We start from the raw sequence: 20428 nt of genomic DNA on the forward strand, positions 1-20428 counted from the left end.
TTCGCTCATGGTGTATATTCCAACTGAGAAAGAGCTACTCAGACTAATCCCTGTTCCCAATTCTCAGCCTGTGCCCTTGCAGGTGATGGGAAATGAACTGTCCATGTACTTACTGAAAATGATGAGTGTGTGCAAATCCACCACCAGTTGTCAGTGAGACCCAATTACCATATTCTTGGTTCTGGAAACTTGGGAAATATGAATTCAATTATCTTAAACCTATGTCCCTTATTTATTGGCCTCCTTGCGAAGGGAACTAGGCACTTCCTATTCACTGTATGTAGGGCACTCAATTTTATATACCTCAATTAAATTTCTCTTGGACAAACAATTGCAGCCTAGACAATCTTTCCCCAAAGCTAAACTCGTACAGCTTTGGCAAATCCTCATGGATCTGTCCTGCACCTCCTTTAATGCTATCAGATTCTTCCTGTAAAGTGGAGACCAGAATTGTACAGCTCCATATTCCAGCATCAGCAGTCTTTTGTGTCTCTGAATTTACTTAATAATCTACACTTGTTCCCAGTTTAGCAATATCTCAGTTGTTAAGTATTTACACTTGCTTTCAAGGGTACTTACGTTGGGATACCAGCACGTGCTAAAACTTCTGCTTTCATTGCGTAGAGTCGATCACTTTTACTCACTCCCAGTTTTATCTTCACTCTATCGTGAGAGTTATTATTGAAGAAAAATCCATTGTGTATCACAAACTCAGCATTGGATCGAGTCCCATAGAAAATGTAGATCTGAAAGATCAGTATATTCTGTGTTAGTTGAGTACAGATTATCTGGCAAATTACTGTAACCATTTAACTCCCAAGTCTCGGATCCTAGTGCTCACAGAAAGGGTTTCCTCTCTGAATAAGAGTTTTAGCAGTCTTGGCTTAACTTGAAAATGCACTTTTCAAAAGGATTCAGGGGTTTGCTGTATTTTCAACCCTTTTTTTCAGAGAAGTCAAAAAAGAAAACTTATCATAAATAAGTAAGAAAAGGGGGAAACAGAAGTTTCAATTTCCCTGTACAAGGAAAGAAACATTTAAAACAAAATGATCAAATAAGGCAATAATTGGGATGAACTAAAATTCTGATACCTTTCCCCCGTGTACTTACATTACAATATTTGTACTTTCATAGGCTAACTCCTTAGCATCTTTAACTCTGGAAATTTGAGACATTTCAGGGCAATACTAAGGAAATGCTGTACCCTGAGAGGTGCCACCTGCTGACTGGGACTTTTAAGCTGAGGCCCATCAGCCCTTCCTGATAATCGTAAAAGATCACATAGCACCATTTAGAGAGGAGCATGGGAAGTTCTTGCCTCTGCTCCGGTCAATATTCATCTCTTATCAAATATCAGGTGATTTTGTTAATTTATTTCATTGCTGACTGGGGGACCATGGTTGCACGCAAATTAACTGTCACATTTCCTTCATTATTACAGCAACAACATTTAAAAAGAACTTCACTGGCTGTAAGGTGATTTGGAAGATCCCGAGACCACAAAGGGTGCATTATAACTACTTTCATGAGCTTTTATTGGCAGTCATGGTTTCATCTGCCGAGACTTTAAGGTCCAGAATTGGCTTCTTAAATTTCAGAGTTTTTCTACCTTTTCATTCCTAAGAAGATGCTTTTTACAAACCAATCTTGGTCAGCTGCACCAATATATCTTTCTGTGGTTTGTTGTCAAGTTTTGTTTAATAACATTGCTGTTCAGTGCCTTGAGGCCTTTTAGAATCTACCATGTAAACAGGCCCTTCGGCCCAACTCATCCATGCCAATCCAGATTCCATCTAAGCTAGTCCCATTTGCCCATGTTTGGCCCATATCCCTCTAAACCTTTCCTATCTCTACACCTGTCCAGATTACATTGTTCAAGACTCTATATAAATACAAACTTTAAGTACTAAATTTTTGCACATGTTCTTTTAAAATTTGAAACAGGTTCCCATCTCCTTAAAATTATCGTACACAAATACCCCATGCAAATGTATTTACCATTTATACAAGAATTATATTAAAATTAGAAAATTGCTGAGTGTCTTTACATTGGAGGTGGTTAACAAGGTCCAAATAAATGTATATATTTTTTCATTGATTAGGTAAATAGGTGGTGAATGGCAACACAGTGCAGATACTGCTCACAATGCCAATGCGCTCTTGTGTAATCAGCTGTTAACTTAAACATCCAGCAAACAAACCCACTCATCCAAAGTGATAATTTTCACTAATACAGCCTTGCATTCTTGAAGTTAGTGAGGTACATAGATCTGAACCCAAACTGCAATAAGTTTGATTTGGATAATGTTTCCTTGCTATCCTGCCGCACCTTCACTTAGTGATTTCATTCATTTATCTCGAAGAGTCTGGGCTTATCATGAACAGACTGTACAGACACCGCACTTTCACAAGGCGTTTCATTTTAACCCAAGCTTGATGCATCTTTTAGGCAATTGTGAAAACTGTGGAAAGCCCTACTGAAATAGTAACACATTCAAGTAAGCAAAAATAGTGTAAAAAATGAAGCACAATCATTGACAGGGTGAAGGTTATCACAAAACCTTAAAAAGAACAGATCAAATCATTTTTTTCTCCAAACCCAAAGTCTCAGTCGTCCTATTGGTCTGGAATTTAGGTTTAACTAGTTTTTTTTTAAACGCAACCAATCACCTAAAAAATGGATAAAGTGGTTTGTTCTTCCTCTCCAAATGTGTAAAACAAAGTTTTTTTATTAGAATTCACAACACTGAAATAGACTATCCAGCCCAAATGGTCTATACTGGTGATTGTGCTCCATGTGAACTTCTGCCCAGCCAACTTTATCTAATTTATTAATGCAACCTTATAAATGTAAAACTAGAATTTTAACTTCTCTTCTCTGAGCACTATTTCTGTAGAAAACACAAGTTTTTTCCTCGCCTACAAATGGCATTATAGTAATGGAATGACGTTAAGGCAGTTTTCTTTACAAATCCTTTGAGAAATATGAAACCTATAATTTACTTCCTTACCTGATCTTCAGCTTTGTAATCCTGTAGAGCCACACACTCACATCTGTCATCCTCCAGGTTGTACCCAGTTGTGATCTACAAAGGGAAAAGCTGCAAGTAAAATAGGTGTATACAGAGTATCACAGAAAACAGGGATCTCCCAAGTTTTTATAATTTAGGATGTGGATAAAAGGATCTGTGTGTTTAAAACAGCAGAAGGGGAAATGTGCTTTCCTTCCACATATTACAAAGCAAATCAAATGACGGTTAATGCATCTTTAGGACAACGTTTCAATGAACTGTCCCCTAGTATGATAAGATGGAGTCTTGACCTCACAATCTCCCTTGTTATGGCCTTGCACCTTATTGTCTGCCTGCACTGCACTATCTCTGTAACTGTAACATTTTATTCTGCATTCTGTTATTGTTTTCCCTTGTACTATCTCGATGCACTGATGTGATGAAATGATCTGCATGGACGGCATGCAAAACAAAGTTTTTCACTGTACCTGGGTACAAGTGACAATAATAAACCAATTTATCAGTGCACACTAGTGTTTGATCTCCTCAGCCACCCTCTTATTTTGTCCACTTATAACAAATAACATATTCATTACACATAATGATATAGAATACAACAACACACTTCAGTATTATGTAAAGAATGCCTGTGGGTTCAATGGAATGTAACATCCTTTGCTTGGGGTTTGTGACTTCTCAAGCACAGACCCATTGCCCACCCCCCAATCTAGCAATTTATGTACAATGGGTGAGTATCCAAACAGTTAGCCCTTCTACCTAAGCAGAAGTGCATCAACTGACCAAATTCAACTGTTATCTCTACTTGCTCTAGGAAAACGGGAACAGGGATAGGCCATTCATCCCCTCAAGTCCGTGCTGCCATTCAATTACACCATGGCTGATTCTTATGCTTCAGCTCCATTCCCACTTCCTGGCTTTGTGCCTTCATGTTTCAGGCTACCAAGCAAAAGTTTATCATGGAGACACCAGAGACTGCAGATGCTGGAACCTGGAGCAACACACAAAGTGCTGGAGGAACTCAGCAGGTCAGTGGACAATGGACGATCGATGTTTCAGGTCGAGACCCTTCATCTGGACTGGGTCAGGTTGAGACCCTACATCCAGTCCAGATGAAGGGTCTCGACCTGAAATGTTGACTGTCCCTTTCCCTCCACAGATGCTGCCTGACCTGCTGAATTGCTCCAGTGCTTTTTGCGTTGCTCTTAAAGTTTATCATGCTCTGCCCTGAAATTTCCATTTGTCCGATTACGCACAGCTCTTTTGGAGGGAGAATACCAGACTTATACTGCTCTTTGTGAGATGAAGTGCTTACCAGCTACCCTCCTCAGTGCCCAGTCCTAAATTTAAGATTAGGAATTTCATTCTTAATTGCCACATCTGAGGAAATGGCTTCTCTGTATCTGTCCTATTGAATCCTTCAGAAGAAACTTGACAGTGTCAATTAAAAGTACATTGCAAGTGAGATTCCACTTTCACATGGGCTACGCTTTTGTGGAGAAATCTGTGGGCCAGGTTACGCTGAATTGCTGAAGAAATCAGACAGGTCATTGTTGACTGCAATAACGAGGTTAGAAAAGATAGGCAACCATTTAACTTTAGTGGAAAACTGAAAGCTAAAACTGTGTCAATGGGCTGTTTTCAGGAGGTAGAAGTTCTGAATGCTCAATTTAGAGAGAGGTTTAAAACATGTAGAATTAAGCCTTTCATATTGCGAAAATAGAGGTTTTCACTCACCAAACCATTGGTGTGATTGCACATATCCCACAAAGGTATCAAGGCTAAGGTGACCCGGGAACCGTCTTCAGTGGGAATTTGGTTCTGGCGGGTCATGACTGAAGATACAGCCCACCTGTAACAAAACAGAAAGTACCGCAGTTATGATTTGGAAAGCAAGTGTTTACAAATATTTGCAACTTTGAGGATATGGGGCAAAGTTTTCCTGAACTAGAATGCATGAATGCCTCACAGACAAAATAACAAACCTTCCTGCAAAAGTTTCCAAAAAAAATTCTCCCAATATATCCCACTAATTTTTCCAAAGCCCCTGGTATTCTGTATTCCTTGGAAGGCACTGACAACCCATGTGGGAAGAACTGTATAAACAAATGTTGCTGCATATACACCATGTCGGCACATATTCAACCAGCTACTCTTCATACACAAAATCTCATGGAAGGTTCACACTACGAACATCTTGTGATTGAAGATACCATTGATGGAAAGTACCTAGAATACCTAGTTGTAAACTACATTCTATATTTCAGAAAGTATATGTGCTTTAGCTATCGGCTCTACACTGCACTGTTACTGAAGAATGATGCACAATAAAATCCCCGTTCAGGCTGAGATGAGAAGAAATTTCTCAACTGAGAGATCTCTGAATCTTTGGAATTTTCTGCTTCCAAGGACTGTGGGCACATAACTGTCAAAAATATTCAAAGCTGAAGTCATTATTTTTGATACTGAAGGAACTAATAAATAATGGGACGTGGCATGAAATTGGAGCGGAGGTAGGAAATCAGCCTTAATCACATAGAAAGATGGAACAGGATTGGAGGCCAATTGCAGCAGTCCTGCTGCTTTTACTTATGCCAAGACCAAAGAGGACATCTTTGGAAGATGACTTTACCAGCTTTACTTCATTCAAGTCTCTCACTGCTTGTCTGTGTATCAAAAACTTCAAACTTAGGCTGTTCTGCTGTGAGAAAACACTATGCTATCAAACCTTTTTCAGGTAGAGAATAAACCTGAGATCAGCAAGGTAGATCAAAATGGCATCAGTGGAAAACTTGGTGCGGGGATGCTGGGGGTACAATTCCCTTAAACCCCACCTCCTGTTCTCACTCATCCAGCCTCCATGATGAGCCTGGTATGGCAACTGCTCTGCTCTGGACTGAAAGAACCTGCAGAAAGTGGTAATCACAGCCCAGTCCATCACTGGCCGTCCCTTCCTTCCATCTACATGGTATGTTGCTTCAGGAAGGCTAATAGTATCGTCAAGGATGTTTGCCATCCTGACCATTCCCTTTTCTCTCCTCTACCTACCGGGAAAAGATATAGGAGTTTGAAAGCCAGGATGTCTAGACTTAAGAACAGCTTCTTCCCCACTATCAGACTTCTGAACTAATCACCACTTTCACAACTCCTTCCTGGTGATGCTGCCACATTCTTGGACTCTTAATTCTACCTCTCTTGGTTATTCCGTTATTGTCACTTTAGCATTTCTTTTTGCACTACTTCAGATTGCTCCACAATCTTTGCACCACTCTGCTGTTTTGCACTTGTCGCTGTATTTATCGTTGTATTTATTATTACCATGTACACTGTTAACTCAGTGAGCTTCATGCGAGCAAGGAATTTCATTGCACCCTGGTGTAAATGATAATAAACTAATGTGAATCTGAATGAGGCCAACTTTTGTCAGGTGTATAACCATCAGGTATTTACATAACCTTTCAACGTCAATAAAAATTTTAAAGTGCATGCCTCAATCCATGGCCAAGAAAGGAATACCTATTGCCCTCAGGATAGTTCTGGAGTTTCTAAGGAATTCCTGATAACAATCAACTGGACAAATTATACTGCTACTAAATATTTGGTCATTTTTATTAACGATAAAAATGATGACTACATCTGGTGCTCATGAAACAGGCAAGCAGTGAGAAACCTGGAGTCATTTTCCAAAGGTGCACTCCAAGTGTCCCTTTTGATCCCAGTAACATCAGGAAGAGGAGTGGGACATCCTGCCCTTTGGGTCTCTCAAAAATTCAACTTAATGTCATGCAATGAGGCTTCACTGGCAGGTAATATGTCCAGTGCAAAACCCAACAGCTGCATGCAGAGGTCTGATAAACAAGAAGGTGCCTTCTGTACGCTGCCAAACCTTAGAAGTGTATCTCAGATCTGACAAAAAGTTGCTTTTGGAGGAAAGAGGACTTTGAGGTCATTTTTGATAAGTGCTATCTTTCACTCTTTCTCAGAACATTTAAGACAACACATTTTACATCTTTGGAATTGAGTGATAGGACATCTGATGAAATAGATGGATTGCAAGTGCACTGGGGTCCATATTATTAAAATGAGGCAGTAGCTTCACACACGTACTGCAGAAAATATCACACATGACTGTACAGGTATTTAAAAAGAATACTGTTCCCCTTCTTCTAAATTTTCTTTTAAATACCAACCTGTAGTCATCAAAGGTGAAGGATTCCTTCAAGGGCAGCTTACTTGCATTCGGATGGGTCTGGGAATCAAGGAATGAAAGAGGAGGGTTAGGGGGCAATGAAAGGGAACAAACAGGACAGGGAGAGAAAAAGGGAGGGGGGGGGAAGAGAAGCATAAGTCAGTCAACAGAATTTCATTACTTAGCAGCCTAACAGATACTAACAAGAGCCAAATGTAGCAAGAGGAGTCCAGCCGAGCAATGGCAGGATCATCATGCCATAATGCTCCCATACATCACTGTCAACTTAATTTGTTGTGCCCAGCAGCTGTCATAAATCTGCTCCATCAACTCCTGCAAGCAGAACCCACCAGCAATACAAAAATAAAACTTAGCGCCTGTGACAGTAACGCAATCTGCTGCCAACAAGTCCTTCAGCAGCCTACCGAATGTCACCCCTTCTCCTAAAACATTCACTTGTTGACACTGGCAGGGGCCCTGGAGATGGATTTTTTTTCTCTTGTACGAACTGGGAGTCTTTCCTTGCATTGAGCTCTGATGCAGTGCTACTGTCAGTGGCACTCCATGTAGCGTGCAATTTCTTCCTTGATGCATTAGCATCAGAAGTTGGGGTAATTCATCATCTCTCTCAATAGTATATTGGCTGGCATCAGGAGTACAGTAGTGGAGGTGGGGGGTGGGGGGTAGTGGAAACTGAGGTTTAAGTAGCTGCACCGCAAATCAATTATACAACACAAGCCGGCACAGATAATGCAATTTTGGCCAAACTACAGATCACAAAAGACCGCTAATTGGATGCTGGCTCTGCTGTATTTGAGTCTGAAAAATAGTCCTGTTTATTTCTGCTTTCTTCACAGGACAAGAGGGTTAAAAGGAGACTGGGGCAAGATGCTTCTGAAATACAAGCAACAATATTCCCTTTTTAATGACTGTGTACTTTGGCAGGCTTTAAAGAGCATCAAATTAAAACTGGTTCTTTTGTCATTTTGTTCTCCGGTGGAAGACTGCGCAAAATTTCAGGCGGGTTTGGGGGGGTGGGGGAAACTATCGCCTCGACGCACCAGAATCAATAGCCAACAAATAAGCAGATCTTTGAAAATAACCTATATATGGATGAATAAGAGAGTGTTATTTTAAATGCAATAAGTTCCCATTTCTGCTTATAAATGTGATGAAAAGGTCATGTGGTGTCTGTACCCACAAATGGGAAGTTATTCTATTGTTTGCAATTTTTAACATGATATACAGAACTAAGCTCAACCCTAGATTCTTTTTAAATCGGCTGTGGAAAGGTGCACAGTGCAAATGACTGTAAGGTTCTAACAAAAGATGCCGCACAGTGTAGCCACAGCAAAGCAAGCCATATTCTGCAAACGTCCCACACACTATGCTACCACCGACTTGAGAACATGAAGTGCATGCTAAAAATGGAAAAGTGCTCCAGTCCCTAGCAATGGCAATATCACGCCTCAATCAATAGAAAACTCACAAATTATATGCAACAGTACATTATGTCATGACACAGTAAGTTAGTTGACTGTTGCTGTGAAGAACAACTTCATAACCATACCAAGACTCGGGCTCCTGACTGATTTGTTCAAAGAAGCTGGAAGCCCAGAGTCCATTTTAGTCTGTTTTTAATTTACATGATGGTATTCATTAACTAGACTTCTGACAGGGTAGACATCTTATGCTGTGATCAATCAAAGGAATCAAATTTGGCAGCTTTTAAGGGCTTAATTTAAAGAAAAATTGTGGCATTATAAAATTATATTTTGATATATGTAAGTGTTCGGTTTTATTAATACACTCGTTTCATTAATTCAATTGAAAGCAAGGTTATCACAGAAATAAACATTTTTAATCAGGGTGTCATGTCCATTTGTGATTAACCTGAATTTGTAATAGCTGAAAATTACTACACAGAACAATTTACCAGTCTTAATGGATTTATAATGGCTACAAGAAGGTTTGGGATACCCTGATGATGTGAACGACTCTACACAAGTGCAATTCTTTTTCCAAATGGGTGTACCATTCCATGCATCTCACCGCAGGAGTAGGATCCCTTATCTGCATAAATGACATGAGCAATTGTGCAAAGATAAACAATGCTGTTTAACCTTTATTGTTTTAAATATGAAGTTTTTTTGCCATCTTTAGCTCCAAGGTGCAATACACAAAAAGCTGGAGGAACTCAGCCGGTCGGGCAGCATCTATGGAGGGAAATGGACAGTCGATGTTTCAGATCGAGGCTCTTCATCTGGACTGAAAGATAGAGGGGAGATAACCTGTATAACGAGGTGAGGGGAAGGGGTGGAGCAAGAGCTGGCAGGTGAAAGGTGGAACCAAGTGAGGAGGGGTGATAGGCAGAGGGGGGAGGGGAGAGTTGGAAGAGCACCAGAAGCTGGAGGTGTGATGGGCAGAAGTGACAAAAGACTGACGATGATGGAAAAGATACTTCTAATATGTATTCATAATTATAGGAAACATCCCAGTCATTCTGTGCACAGCATGGCCCCACTAAATGAAAAGGTTCTACATTTCAGGCTGGCTGGGACACTGCTCACCATCCTCCTTGAGGTTTGCCTTCAGTGAGATTATCCAATGAGTGGCTGAGATAAAGGCCGGGAGTGACCACAGTTCAGATCACACGACACCAACTGGCAGATTTTCCACAGAGACGGAGGTGTGTAAAATCATGAGGGGCATAGACAGGGTGAATGCACACAGTCTTTTCCCCAGGGAAAGGGAATCAAAAACTAGGGGGCACAGGTTTAAGGTGGGAAGGGAAAAAATTAGAAGGAACCTGAGGGGCAAATTCTTCATGCAGAGGGTGGTGTGTATATGGAACAAGCTGCCAGAGGAAGGAGTTGAGGTAGGTACAATAACAGCATTTAAAAGACAGGCTTAGAGGGATATGGGCCAAACGCAGGCAAATGGGGCTAGCTCAGATGGGCACCTTGGTCAGCATGGATAAGATGGACTGAAGGGCCTGCTTCTGTGCTGTATTACTCCATGATTATAACACAGCTCAAAATGCTTTAATTGGCCTTAGATCCGCTGGGTTGGAGAAATCAGCTGGCATGGAGCAGTGATTTTGAGCCCCCACTGCACATGAGGTAAGGGCAGGATCAAGTTTGCTGACACCCACTATCAAAGCTCACACACTAATAATGGTCGCAGTGCAGAATGGAATGCTAGCAAAGAACCGAGCCCTTCAAGAGAGCAGGAGGAGGGAGGGGTGGGGGTGGAGGCAGAGAAAAAAACCGTAATGGTGTGTGGGGGACAAGAGAGGGTAGTGAATGGAATTAAAAACATAGGTTCCTGAACTATGGTTTGTAATCCATGAAAGATGCCTGCATTCAGCATCAAGGCAACAGCATGCATTAACAGGCAGCTGGCTTCGATAAAACCCCCAGCTTGAATGTTAGACAAGTCTATCGGCTTTCAATGTCGGCTGCATTATAAAGCAGAGAAAATAATTACAGGCGACCAAATCCCTCAGATATATGCTGACAGATACCAAAGTAGTTTCATGTAGAAGCCCATTTTTATTGACTTCTGTGCTCACGAGACACTGTAGCAAAATAGCCACAAGTCTGGTAATAAAAAGTAAATCTACTTTTGTTTTATACTGACTTTTTAAACAAAAATTGCTAGAAATATTGATTATACTTCTTCAGACTAATATTGCAGCCTTTCCTTTTTAAACGAATCCCAAGCTTAAGCATGTTACCATTTTTCAATTATCAGTAATATACAATAACACAGCTTTGGTGCCGAGAAAGATTAAAATTGCAAGAGTTCACTGGGTTCAAATGTTTGCAAAATCATATTTCTTCAGAGAAAAGAAAAGGTTAAATTAATTTCTTATTGATCTTATCTCTCTGTAAGAACATTATGTTTATTGCTGCAGGAAAAAAAATCAATTTTATATTAAAAGAAGTTCCAAAATTCACTTAAATCCACTGATGCTATTTTGCAATATTGCACAACATGCAAGGAAGTGGCACCATCTGCTGGCAACTTGAAGTTCTGCAAGCAACTGAACCACAGTCAACACTAAAAGCAGAAAATGCTGGAGATGGCTGGTCAGGTAGCAGCTATGGGGAGAGAGAGAGAGAAAAATCAACATGCTCCACCTTGCAGCTGCTTTGTTGTCTGAGAAACCAGCCTCAGTAAACAGTGAATCATGTCAACTTTTTTTTCAAACTCTGGGTGGGCAAATAAAGTTTCATCTTAAACACTGGGGCACTTGGTAGAAGGTGCGGTAGCTGGTCTCACCAATAATGTCGCCCTGGCCAGCTCTGTGGGACCCTTGCATGAATCAGCAGGGCGCAGGTTCAAGCCCGCAAAAGGTCCTCAGGATGTTAGTGACAGCCAACACCAGTGTAGTACTGAGCACCACGGTGGTGGAGTATTTTGGAGGAAAACCAAGGCCATTTCTTCGAACTCACAGGTATGGATGATTGAAGAGAGTGAAGGAACCGGAATTAATGAAGAGAAGTCTGTTGTGTGTGAATTAAGCACCATGAGATATATTGCAAGAAGGAAGAAACTAAACGAACTGTGCAAGAGTGATGATGATATTGCTCTGACGAGAGGACTGACTGATTCCAGAAAGCTCCCATTGCCAGTGAAAGTGGAATTGGAATTGGAATTGGTTTATTATTGTCACATGTACCGAGGTACAGTGAAAAACTTGTCTTGCATACCGATCATACAGATCATTACACAGTGCATTGAGGTAGTATAAGGCAAAATAACAGAGTGCGGAATAAAGTGCAACAGCTACAGAGTACAGTACAGTGCAGGTAGACAATAAGGTGCAAGTCATAATGAGGTAGACTGTGAGGTCAAGAGTCCATCTTAATGTACTAGGGAACCGTTCAGTAGTCTTATGACAGCAGGATAGAAGCTGTCCTTGAGCCTGATGGTACATGGTTTCAGACTTTTGTATCTTCTGCCCGATGGGAGAAGAGAGAATGTCCGGGATGGGTGGGGTCTTTGATTATGCTGGCTGCTTCACCGAGGCAGCGAGAGGCAAAGACAGAGTCCATGGAGGGGAGGCTGGTTTCCGTGATGTGCTGAGCTGTGTCCACAACTCTCTGCAGTTTCTTGCAGTCACGGGCAGAGCAGTTGCCATACCAAGCCGTGATGCAACCAGATAGGAGTGAGAGAGAAGCTTGCCACAAGGACTGGACCACTGAGCAAAGGGCAGAACAGCTGGAGCCAGGACCACGGTTACATTATCCATGTTATTTCCCAACTAATGACCATCTCACTCAGGATCTCCTCAAAAAAGGATGTAAACAACTTCTGGCTACTATGTTGTTTACATCCTTTCTTGCACACCAAGAATCTAACCTCAATAAACCATTTAATGCAAAAATCTCCTCAGCAATGTAACTGCATCAGTTTATGTGTACCCTGTAGCGTAATTGTGCAATGTTATTGTAAACAGCCCAAGTTTTTTTATTCCAAATATCCCTTTGCTGTGATAGTGCAAGACTTTCATGAGACAAAGAGAAAAAAAAACACAAATCTGGCTCCGTTAATTACATAGTTTAGAAACAAACAAACGTGCATTTAACTCTGCTGCACACCCTGATCTTTCAGCTCTCTGACATATGGCTGGCTGAGGTCAAGCACAGATTCCTCAGCAAGAATGAGGCTTACACTTTTTGTTACTCCTTTATTATGAACCAGTATTCCTTTTCCCTCCTCGGCTAAAGGCCAGTAGTATAGGAATGGTACTGTCCCATGAAAAGAACTTCTCGGTGCAAGCACGTGCTGGAATTAGCATATAGGTAATGAATTAGAATCAAAATATAAAGATGTGCAGGTAAATACCTATGTCAGGAAATTTTCCAATGCAAAACAAAAGAAAATATGTCCTTTGAGAGGCAGAAGTGGAGACAAATACAGCATTATTACACTGGACAGGTCCGAAAAGCAGGGCATGAGGGGGGATCTCATTGAAACCTACCGAATATTGAAAGGCCTCCATAGAGTGGACGTGGAGGGGATGTTTCCAGTAGTGGGAGAGTCTAGGACCAGAGGGCACAGCCTCACAATAGAAGGATGTCCCTTTAGACACAGAGATGAGGAGGAATTTCTTTAGCCAGAGGGTGGTGAATCTGTGGAATTCATTGCCACGGACAGCTGTGGAGGCCAAGCCATTGGGTATATTTAAAGTGGAGGTTGATAGGTTCTTGATTAGTAAGGGCCTCAAAGGTTACGGGGAGAAGGCAGGAGAATGGGATTGAGAGGGAAAAGTAAATCAGCTATGATCGAATAGTGGAGCAGACTCGATGGGCCGAATGGTGTAATTCTGCTCCTATGTCTTATGGTCATGACTTATGCCTTGGAGGTTTCAATCCTGATTTCCAGCCAGTGTGATATACTGAGTGTTGGGTACAGCAGGCTATTTGACTCACGCCAGCAAATTTACCCAAATGGATTCCAAAGTCTTTCCCTTCACTACCTAACCCAGATTTCAATCACAGTTAAGTGGAAAACTTCCAAACATTTACCCTGAATTCCCTCTTTGCTCATTTTACCCTTTAACCCTTCAGACCCCTCATCTACACTAATTATATCATTTCCATACTATCCACTATCCGATAAACCTGTAGACCATGCTGATTCATCCTTTCAAGAAAGCGTAACTCAGTTCATTGTTCTTCATGTCACTCACTGTCCCCAGTACTACATATGCCCAATAACTATTATCTACTGTGCCTATGTTTCCCTTGTGCCTAAGGGAACACAGATAGCCTCAACACTAAAAGTATCCTCTGTCTACAACAATTACAATTTCAACATAGCTTCTCAACTTCATAATTTTGCTCTAATCTAAATACTATCAAACAGCAAATACGGTAAAGAAAGAGCACAAAGGAGAGAGGGTTCACCCAAGAGAGCGAGAAAGAGAGAGAGAGAGCATGAGACAGAAAAAGAGCTAGAGACAAGAGAAAAAGGGAAAAAGAGAATGGAAAAATAGAGAAACAGAAAGGAAATAGAGAGAAACACAGAGTGCATAAAGGGGATAGAGATGTGAGTGCAGGTACTGGGGAGAGACTGAAAGGAAAATAGATGCTGAGTGCATGAGGGAAGAGAGAGAGAAAAAAATAGTGCAAGAGAAAAATAGAAAGGAAAAGAGTACAGGGGGCTGGAGAGAGAAATTATAATGATGTGTGAGAGAGAAAGAGCACACAACAGTGAGAAATGAGCTGAGGGAAACTGAAAGAAAGAGAGAGTAGAAGCATAATTAACAAAACATGCCATATGAATAAGCAAAGACTTCAGAAGCCTGACAAGGGATTGCGTACCTAAGTACCAGTGTGCATTGCCAAATTAATATAACAGGGATTTGCATCAGAATTTTACAGATGGCAAGTGTCACATTCTTAAGACTGTCCACAGCAAGCACAGTATGGGCACTTCCATATGGGGTGAAAGGGAGAAACTAACATAGCCAAGTCACCATTTGCTGTTCAGACTCGTGGCATGAACAGCAAACAAACATCTGGCCCTCAATATATTAGGGAGAATAAATCCAGCCCGAGGTCAGACAGGTTGCACCTCACTGCCACAAGACTTTACCTGACACAGTTGCTGCCTATCTTACACAAAATCCAAAGGCCCGCAAACTCCTAATCAATTCTAGCTAATCACTTATAATATAAAGATACAGAGTGGTTACAAATTTGTTAACAGAATGTCATTATTATGTGCCAACAAAACTGACATAAATGACATGATTACAAACAATAACACAAAATCCATGAATGTTTCATGCTTCATCTTGACATTAACGTAAATTTTTAATATTTATAATAAGTTTACAGCTAATATAGCAAACCTGGCACAATGGAGTATTGGGCAATATTTTTTAATAAAAGATTTTACTTCAGAAATTTTCAATTAATTGGCTTCAATATTAAAACTTAAAGAAAAATTGATATTTTCTTTGAATTCTACTTCTGGCCACTTCAACTAACTGTAGAACTTTAATTGTTAACATAATGTTCCGCCACTAAAGAAAAATGAACTACCTGATCTTGCAGGTCCATGGCCAAGCGGAATGGTGTTCGTAAATATGTAATAAATAAGAATTCTAAAAGCCTTCCTGACAAAGGCAATTAAAATAAATCGCCACGCAAAGCAGTAGATCTTTACAAATAATCACAGGACCTTTATCCAATGCATTGGAAATTCAATTTAATAGCTGTCTGCTCTTCAAAGTGAATTGATTTTAATGGTAATACACATATTTAAGAGGGAACACCACATATTCTATTGCAACGTGGGAAAACACTGAGATGCTCTTTCCTACCCAAGTCAAAAAAATGTAAAGTTGGCAAAACATTAAAATTAAAGGAAATAAATTTTTATGCAGATATGCATGAAAACCCACTTCCTTATATTTTTACAACAGCTTCTCATCTCCTCAAATTTTATGTACAATGACATCCAGGTCATTCAAAGAGAATGTGAATGACAAAGACATTATTGAAAATTTAAGGTAATGCACAAGCAGGCCACCTGAATATTCTTTATCTGAGCTGCAGGCAGTTCTTGTAGGCAAAGACTGGAATTGGCTGGCTGCCCACACAGGTCGAAACGACTGCTAAATTAAATCTCTACAAATGTCTCTTTATCCAAATTTATCTGCCCAATCATCTAATCATTTGCTTTGGCCGTGGCCTTATTCAGAAAACTCTTTCAACCTTTGTGTCCTAATGAAAGTTTGCAACTCCTTCAATGTCAAAACAGACTTCCTGAATGTTGGCTAAATACTTTCAAACTAAGAAGCAATACTCAGAGGAGGGAAGAGTGAACCAAAAAGCAAGAGAGTCAGGGAGAGAGGGGGTGCAGAATATTTTCAATACAAAATATGGTCACTATTAAAATAGATAAAAAGAAATATTAAATCCTTTGGTATGTTCTAGAGCAATCACATGACTGCAAGAGGATGGCAACAACATCTATATTTAGGATTAATGACTTACAAGCAGACCATTCAGTCCAATCAACCTACGCTTGCATTTATGTATCACTCAAGCCTTCTACCTTCCCTCCTCATCTAAATTGATCGGTGTAGCCCTCTATTCGTTTTTCCATCATCCGCTGGTCCCACCTCCGCTTCAATAGCGCCTCAAACACTCTCTGTGCTAGTGAGATCCACATTCTGGTCACCTCACTACAGGAAGGATGTGGAAGCCATAGAAAGGGTGCAGAGGAGATTTACTAGGATGCTGCCTGGAATGCGGAGCATGCCTTATGAAGGTAGGTTGAGGGAACTCGGCCTTTTCTCCTTGAAGCGACGGAGGATGAGGGGGGGACCTGATAGAGGTATATAAGGTGATGAGAGGTATTGATCGGGTAGGTAGTCAGAGGCTTTTCCTCAGGGCTGAAATGGTGGCCACAAGAGGACATAGGTTTAAGGTGCTGGGGAGTAGGTATAGAGGAGATGTCAGGGGTAAGTTTGCGTGGTGAGTGCGTGGAATGGGCTACTGGCAACGGTGGTGGAGGCAGATACGATAGGGTCTTTTAAGAGACTGTTGGATAGGTACATGGACCTGAGAAAAATAGAGGGCTATGGGTAAGCCTAGTAATTTCTAGGGTAGGGACATGTTCGGCACAGCTTTGTGGGCCGAAGGGCCCGAACTGTGCTGTAGTCTTTCTATGTTCTATGTTCTCACCACTCCTTTGAGTACAGGTCCTCTTCAGGTTACAACAAGATTCCGTTTCTGAGAACTGTTCGTAACCGCAACAGTTCGCAAGTCAGAAATGTGGCCACGAACCGAGTTCCCACGTGGCAGAAGATACCTGTAACCCTGCAGCAGCAGCAGGCCAATCCATCCTGCTGCCATCCCACATGCTTGTTTGTACGTACGGGCTGTACATAAACGTGGTGTTCATACGGTGAGGAGGACCTGTAAGGGCATTTCATATGGATTCCCTGTTGGATTTCTTGGTGACCATCTTATATTGATGGTCACATGTTATCTGTTTGGCTACAAATTGAAACACTCTCAGTATCCACAATCAAAATCTGAGATAGCCATTAGTGAATTCTCACTCTCATAATACCTCTCTTACAAACTGGTGAGGACCCTGGAAGCATATGTCAATCCATACAATGGTTTCACACATTGATGGAGATAGATCTAATGGCAGTAGCTTTAAAACATCGACTTCTTTTACCCAAATGGTATCCTTGACATGTTTTTAAACAAGTGTATTTGAAATGCTTCCTCAGCAGCTCTTCAGTGCATGGTGTAGCACTGAAATGGTCAGGAAGGTCCCACTTCTCCATTCACTGGATCTTTCTGCATTTGCTAATCTCAACCAAAATAGCAAAGAGGCTAATGCAACTGGCATATTCTGTGAACGGCTAACAACATTGGTGGAATGTACATGGAATGAGCAGCCAGAGGAAGTGGCAGGGGCGGGTACAATTACAATGTTTAAAAGTCATTTGGCCAGGTGCATGAACAGAAAAGGTTTAGAGCGATAATGGCAAAACGCAAGCAAATGGGACTCGCTCAGGTAGGCATCTTGGTGGCATGGACGAGTTGGGCTGAAGGGCCTGTTTCTGTTCTGTAAAACTCTAAGACTCTATAAGGTGGGATCCAATATCCAAGTGCCTCCATTAATGATCCTACAATTTGCATTTGCACTTTGCTGTGGTACTCAGTTTATTTTCCCCAACTGAATTATTTCCTCTACCGGTGATGGTCACCAAGGGCTCCAACTGCAAAGACATTTCTCAGGCATCCTTGTGCAAATTTGGAAATCTGGTTCCTATGAAATTAAGTGCAAAAAGACGGAAGGGTACAGGCCTGCTATAGATCTAATCAGGAGTTAAGCAAGAGTGGTACATGCACCACCTAAAATACCTAACGATGGCATTTTAAAGCCTACAACTTTTTTCCCAACCGTCATTTGGATCTCCTTTCAAGGGACATTGGCAATGCGTTTAGGTAGCCATTTTAAATCCTTGTACTTTAGATATCAACAGACCTCTCCTCATTACTAGTACCTAAGATCGATTTGATATCAATTGACATACCCGATTCATGTGAATGGTTTGAAGGGCACTTACTTCATGTAGGACACCCTGCAACTCAAGAGAGGAGGTTTATCAAGTCTATTTCAAATCTACTGCATCAATTTTAATTTAGTGAAGTGCTTACAGAGGGATCGATGTACAATGGCATTATGTAAAGTCTTCCTATTGTAATTTACAAGGAACGGCAAGAGATCAGCAATGATACAAATTAAAAAGTGGAACTTACAAAGAGTCCAGTACCTAAATGAATTAATAGGGAACACATTTACAGTCCCCACAATATCAACAAGTTTGATCTCCTTGGGTGAAGGATATAAATAGCCAGCATTTTAATGAACTCCTGCCACTTTCTCAGCTATAGCGAGGCCAAAAGAGGAATTACAAAGCCAATCAAATATTTAAGAATATTTCAAATTGCCCACTGGAATATGACATTTAGCAGTAGTACACCCTTCAGCTGAGACTATCAGCAATCAACATGTCATGCACTCAGTTAATTGTGTCAAGTCAAGTGGGGAAGCAATTGAGACTTCAAATTGTCTTGTATCTCCAGACACAAGTTATGTACACAGCAGAAAGACAACTGCTGTGTTCTACAGATTAACAATTTCAATGAAGTAGAAAAATCATTAGGAAAAATTAATGAGTTTAATTATATTAACCCTTTGAGGAGGACAAAATTTCAGAGAGAAAAAAACATGAATTTTCCAATCTAAAAACAGCAGTCAAATATCAAGGGGAGGATTTTCAGTTGGTTCATTTCAGCAATAGCACAAACACAAGTATCTTCATATCCACATTTATCACAATTAATATTTGCATTTACTAAGTGTCAGTTTGAAATGTTTCAAAGCACTTCATATAATGAATTACTTAAAAGTGCGGCTGACAGTTGTTACATGGGCAAATTAAACCATTATTCCCTACCAGCAAGTGTTATGAAATGCAGTGAGTTGAAGAACCTACTAAACTGTTTTGGTGTTAATCGGCTGAGGGAAGAACTGTGGTTAGGACGGAAGGAGAACACCAGGGTCTTCAATTAAGGTCAAGGGAACTTTGGTGTTCACCGTCAATCAAGGCATCCACAGGTCAATATGTCCAACAGGACATCACTTCAAAAAAATATATAAAACTGCATATGCTGTTAACATTAACATAGAATTAATATTGAATTCTCCAATTTCAGGCAAACTGCCCTCTCATCATTTCCCATTATGATGCTAAGGTCCCATACTCATCCCGTTTCTTCATAATGCCTTTGGTCAGTTCTCAGGCATCTTATCACCTGATCTGTGTTATTCTGTCTGCATATTGTCTTTTGTCTCACACCTCACTCCTCCACCCAGCTCTGCTTTGAAAACTGCAAACCTTTCACGTTTCCCTCAGTTGTGAGGACAGGTTGACTGATTAATCTTCCTGCAGATGCTGCTTGACTGGCTGAAATCTTCCATCGTTTCTGTTTTTTATCAGGATAGCACTTCCATAGTATTGCATTAGAGTGTTAGCTTCAAGTAGATTAAACCTGTTGCAATGGGCTTGGACCCCCAACCTTTAAAAAGAGATTAATAAGAACGGTACAGAAGGATTTAAGAAAACATACAGCAATTAATTATCATGGCAAAAATACATAAAATATGATCCATAGCTACATAAAGAATCCACCAACAGAGAGATCTATGAGTATCTGGAAGCCACAGCTGTCACCTTGATGCATTATAACAACACAGATGTAATAATGTTAAAAAACCTCAGATCTCCCTCCTCAATACCATACAGTACTCAACCTGCCCACAGATGGGACAGTATGTTGTAACACAGAGCTCATTCTGAAATGGAATTAAATATTTACATTGCTTTCCCTTTAGTGAAAATTTGACAAACTGAGAGGTGAAAGCACCATGACTATAATTTTTTCCCTATGCCTGACTTGGAGTGACAATTATAAATCCAGTTTACGGTTAATTAACCAGGTTAACGTTCCAGAGGAGGAATGTATCTCAAAAAGTCACTGTAAAGTTTGTGTAGCGCGCAGAGTGATTTTACTTGGTCCATGGTTTGATTGGAGTTGCCTAAGTCACATTCTGCAGAACTCCAAAAATGTCATGTATGCATCAAATGACCATG

The 20428-nt window shown here is 40.7% G+C and overlaps 1 protein-coding gene across 2 annotated transcripts in view; it reads right to left on the minus strand.

The window, feature by feature from the left end:
- setd3 (SET domain containing 3, actin histidine methyltransferase) overlaps positions 1 to 20428 on the minus strand; it is a 115200-nt gene that overhangs the window by 21402 nt on the left and 73370 nt on the right. For both annotated transcript variants that reach the window (XM_052025433.1, XM_052025427.1), the window contains exons 7-10: positions 7220 to 7278; positions 4767 to 4881; positions 3012 to 3086; positions 580 to 746 (exon numbers count right to left, since the gene is read on the minus strand). In XM_052025433.1, coding sequence (XP_051881393.1) covers positions 580 to 746; positions 3012 to 3086; positions 4767 to 4881; positions 7220 to 7278 — 416 coding nt within the window. The remainder of the gene's footprint in view (positions 1 to 579; positions 747 to 3011; positions 3087 to 4766; positions 4882 to 7219; positions 7279 to 20428) is intronic.

Source organism: Pristis pectinata, chromosome 1, assembly GCF_009764475.1.
Source record: "Pristis pectinata isolate sPriPec2 chromosome 1, sPriPec2.1.pri, whole genome shotgun sequence".
In the NCBI taxonomy this organism is placed as follows: domain Eukaryota; kingdom Metazoa; phylum Chordata; class Chondrichthyes; order Rhinopristiformes; family Pristidae; genus Pristis; species Pristis pectinata.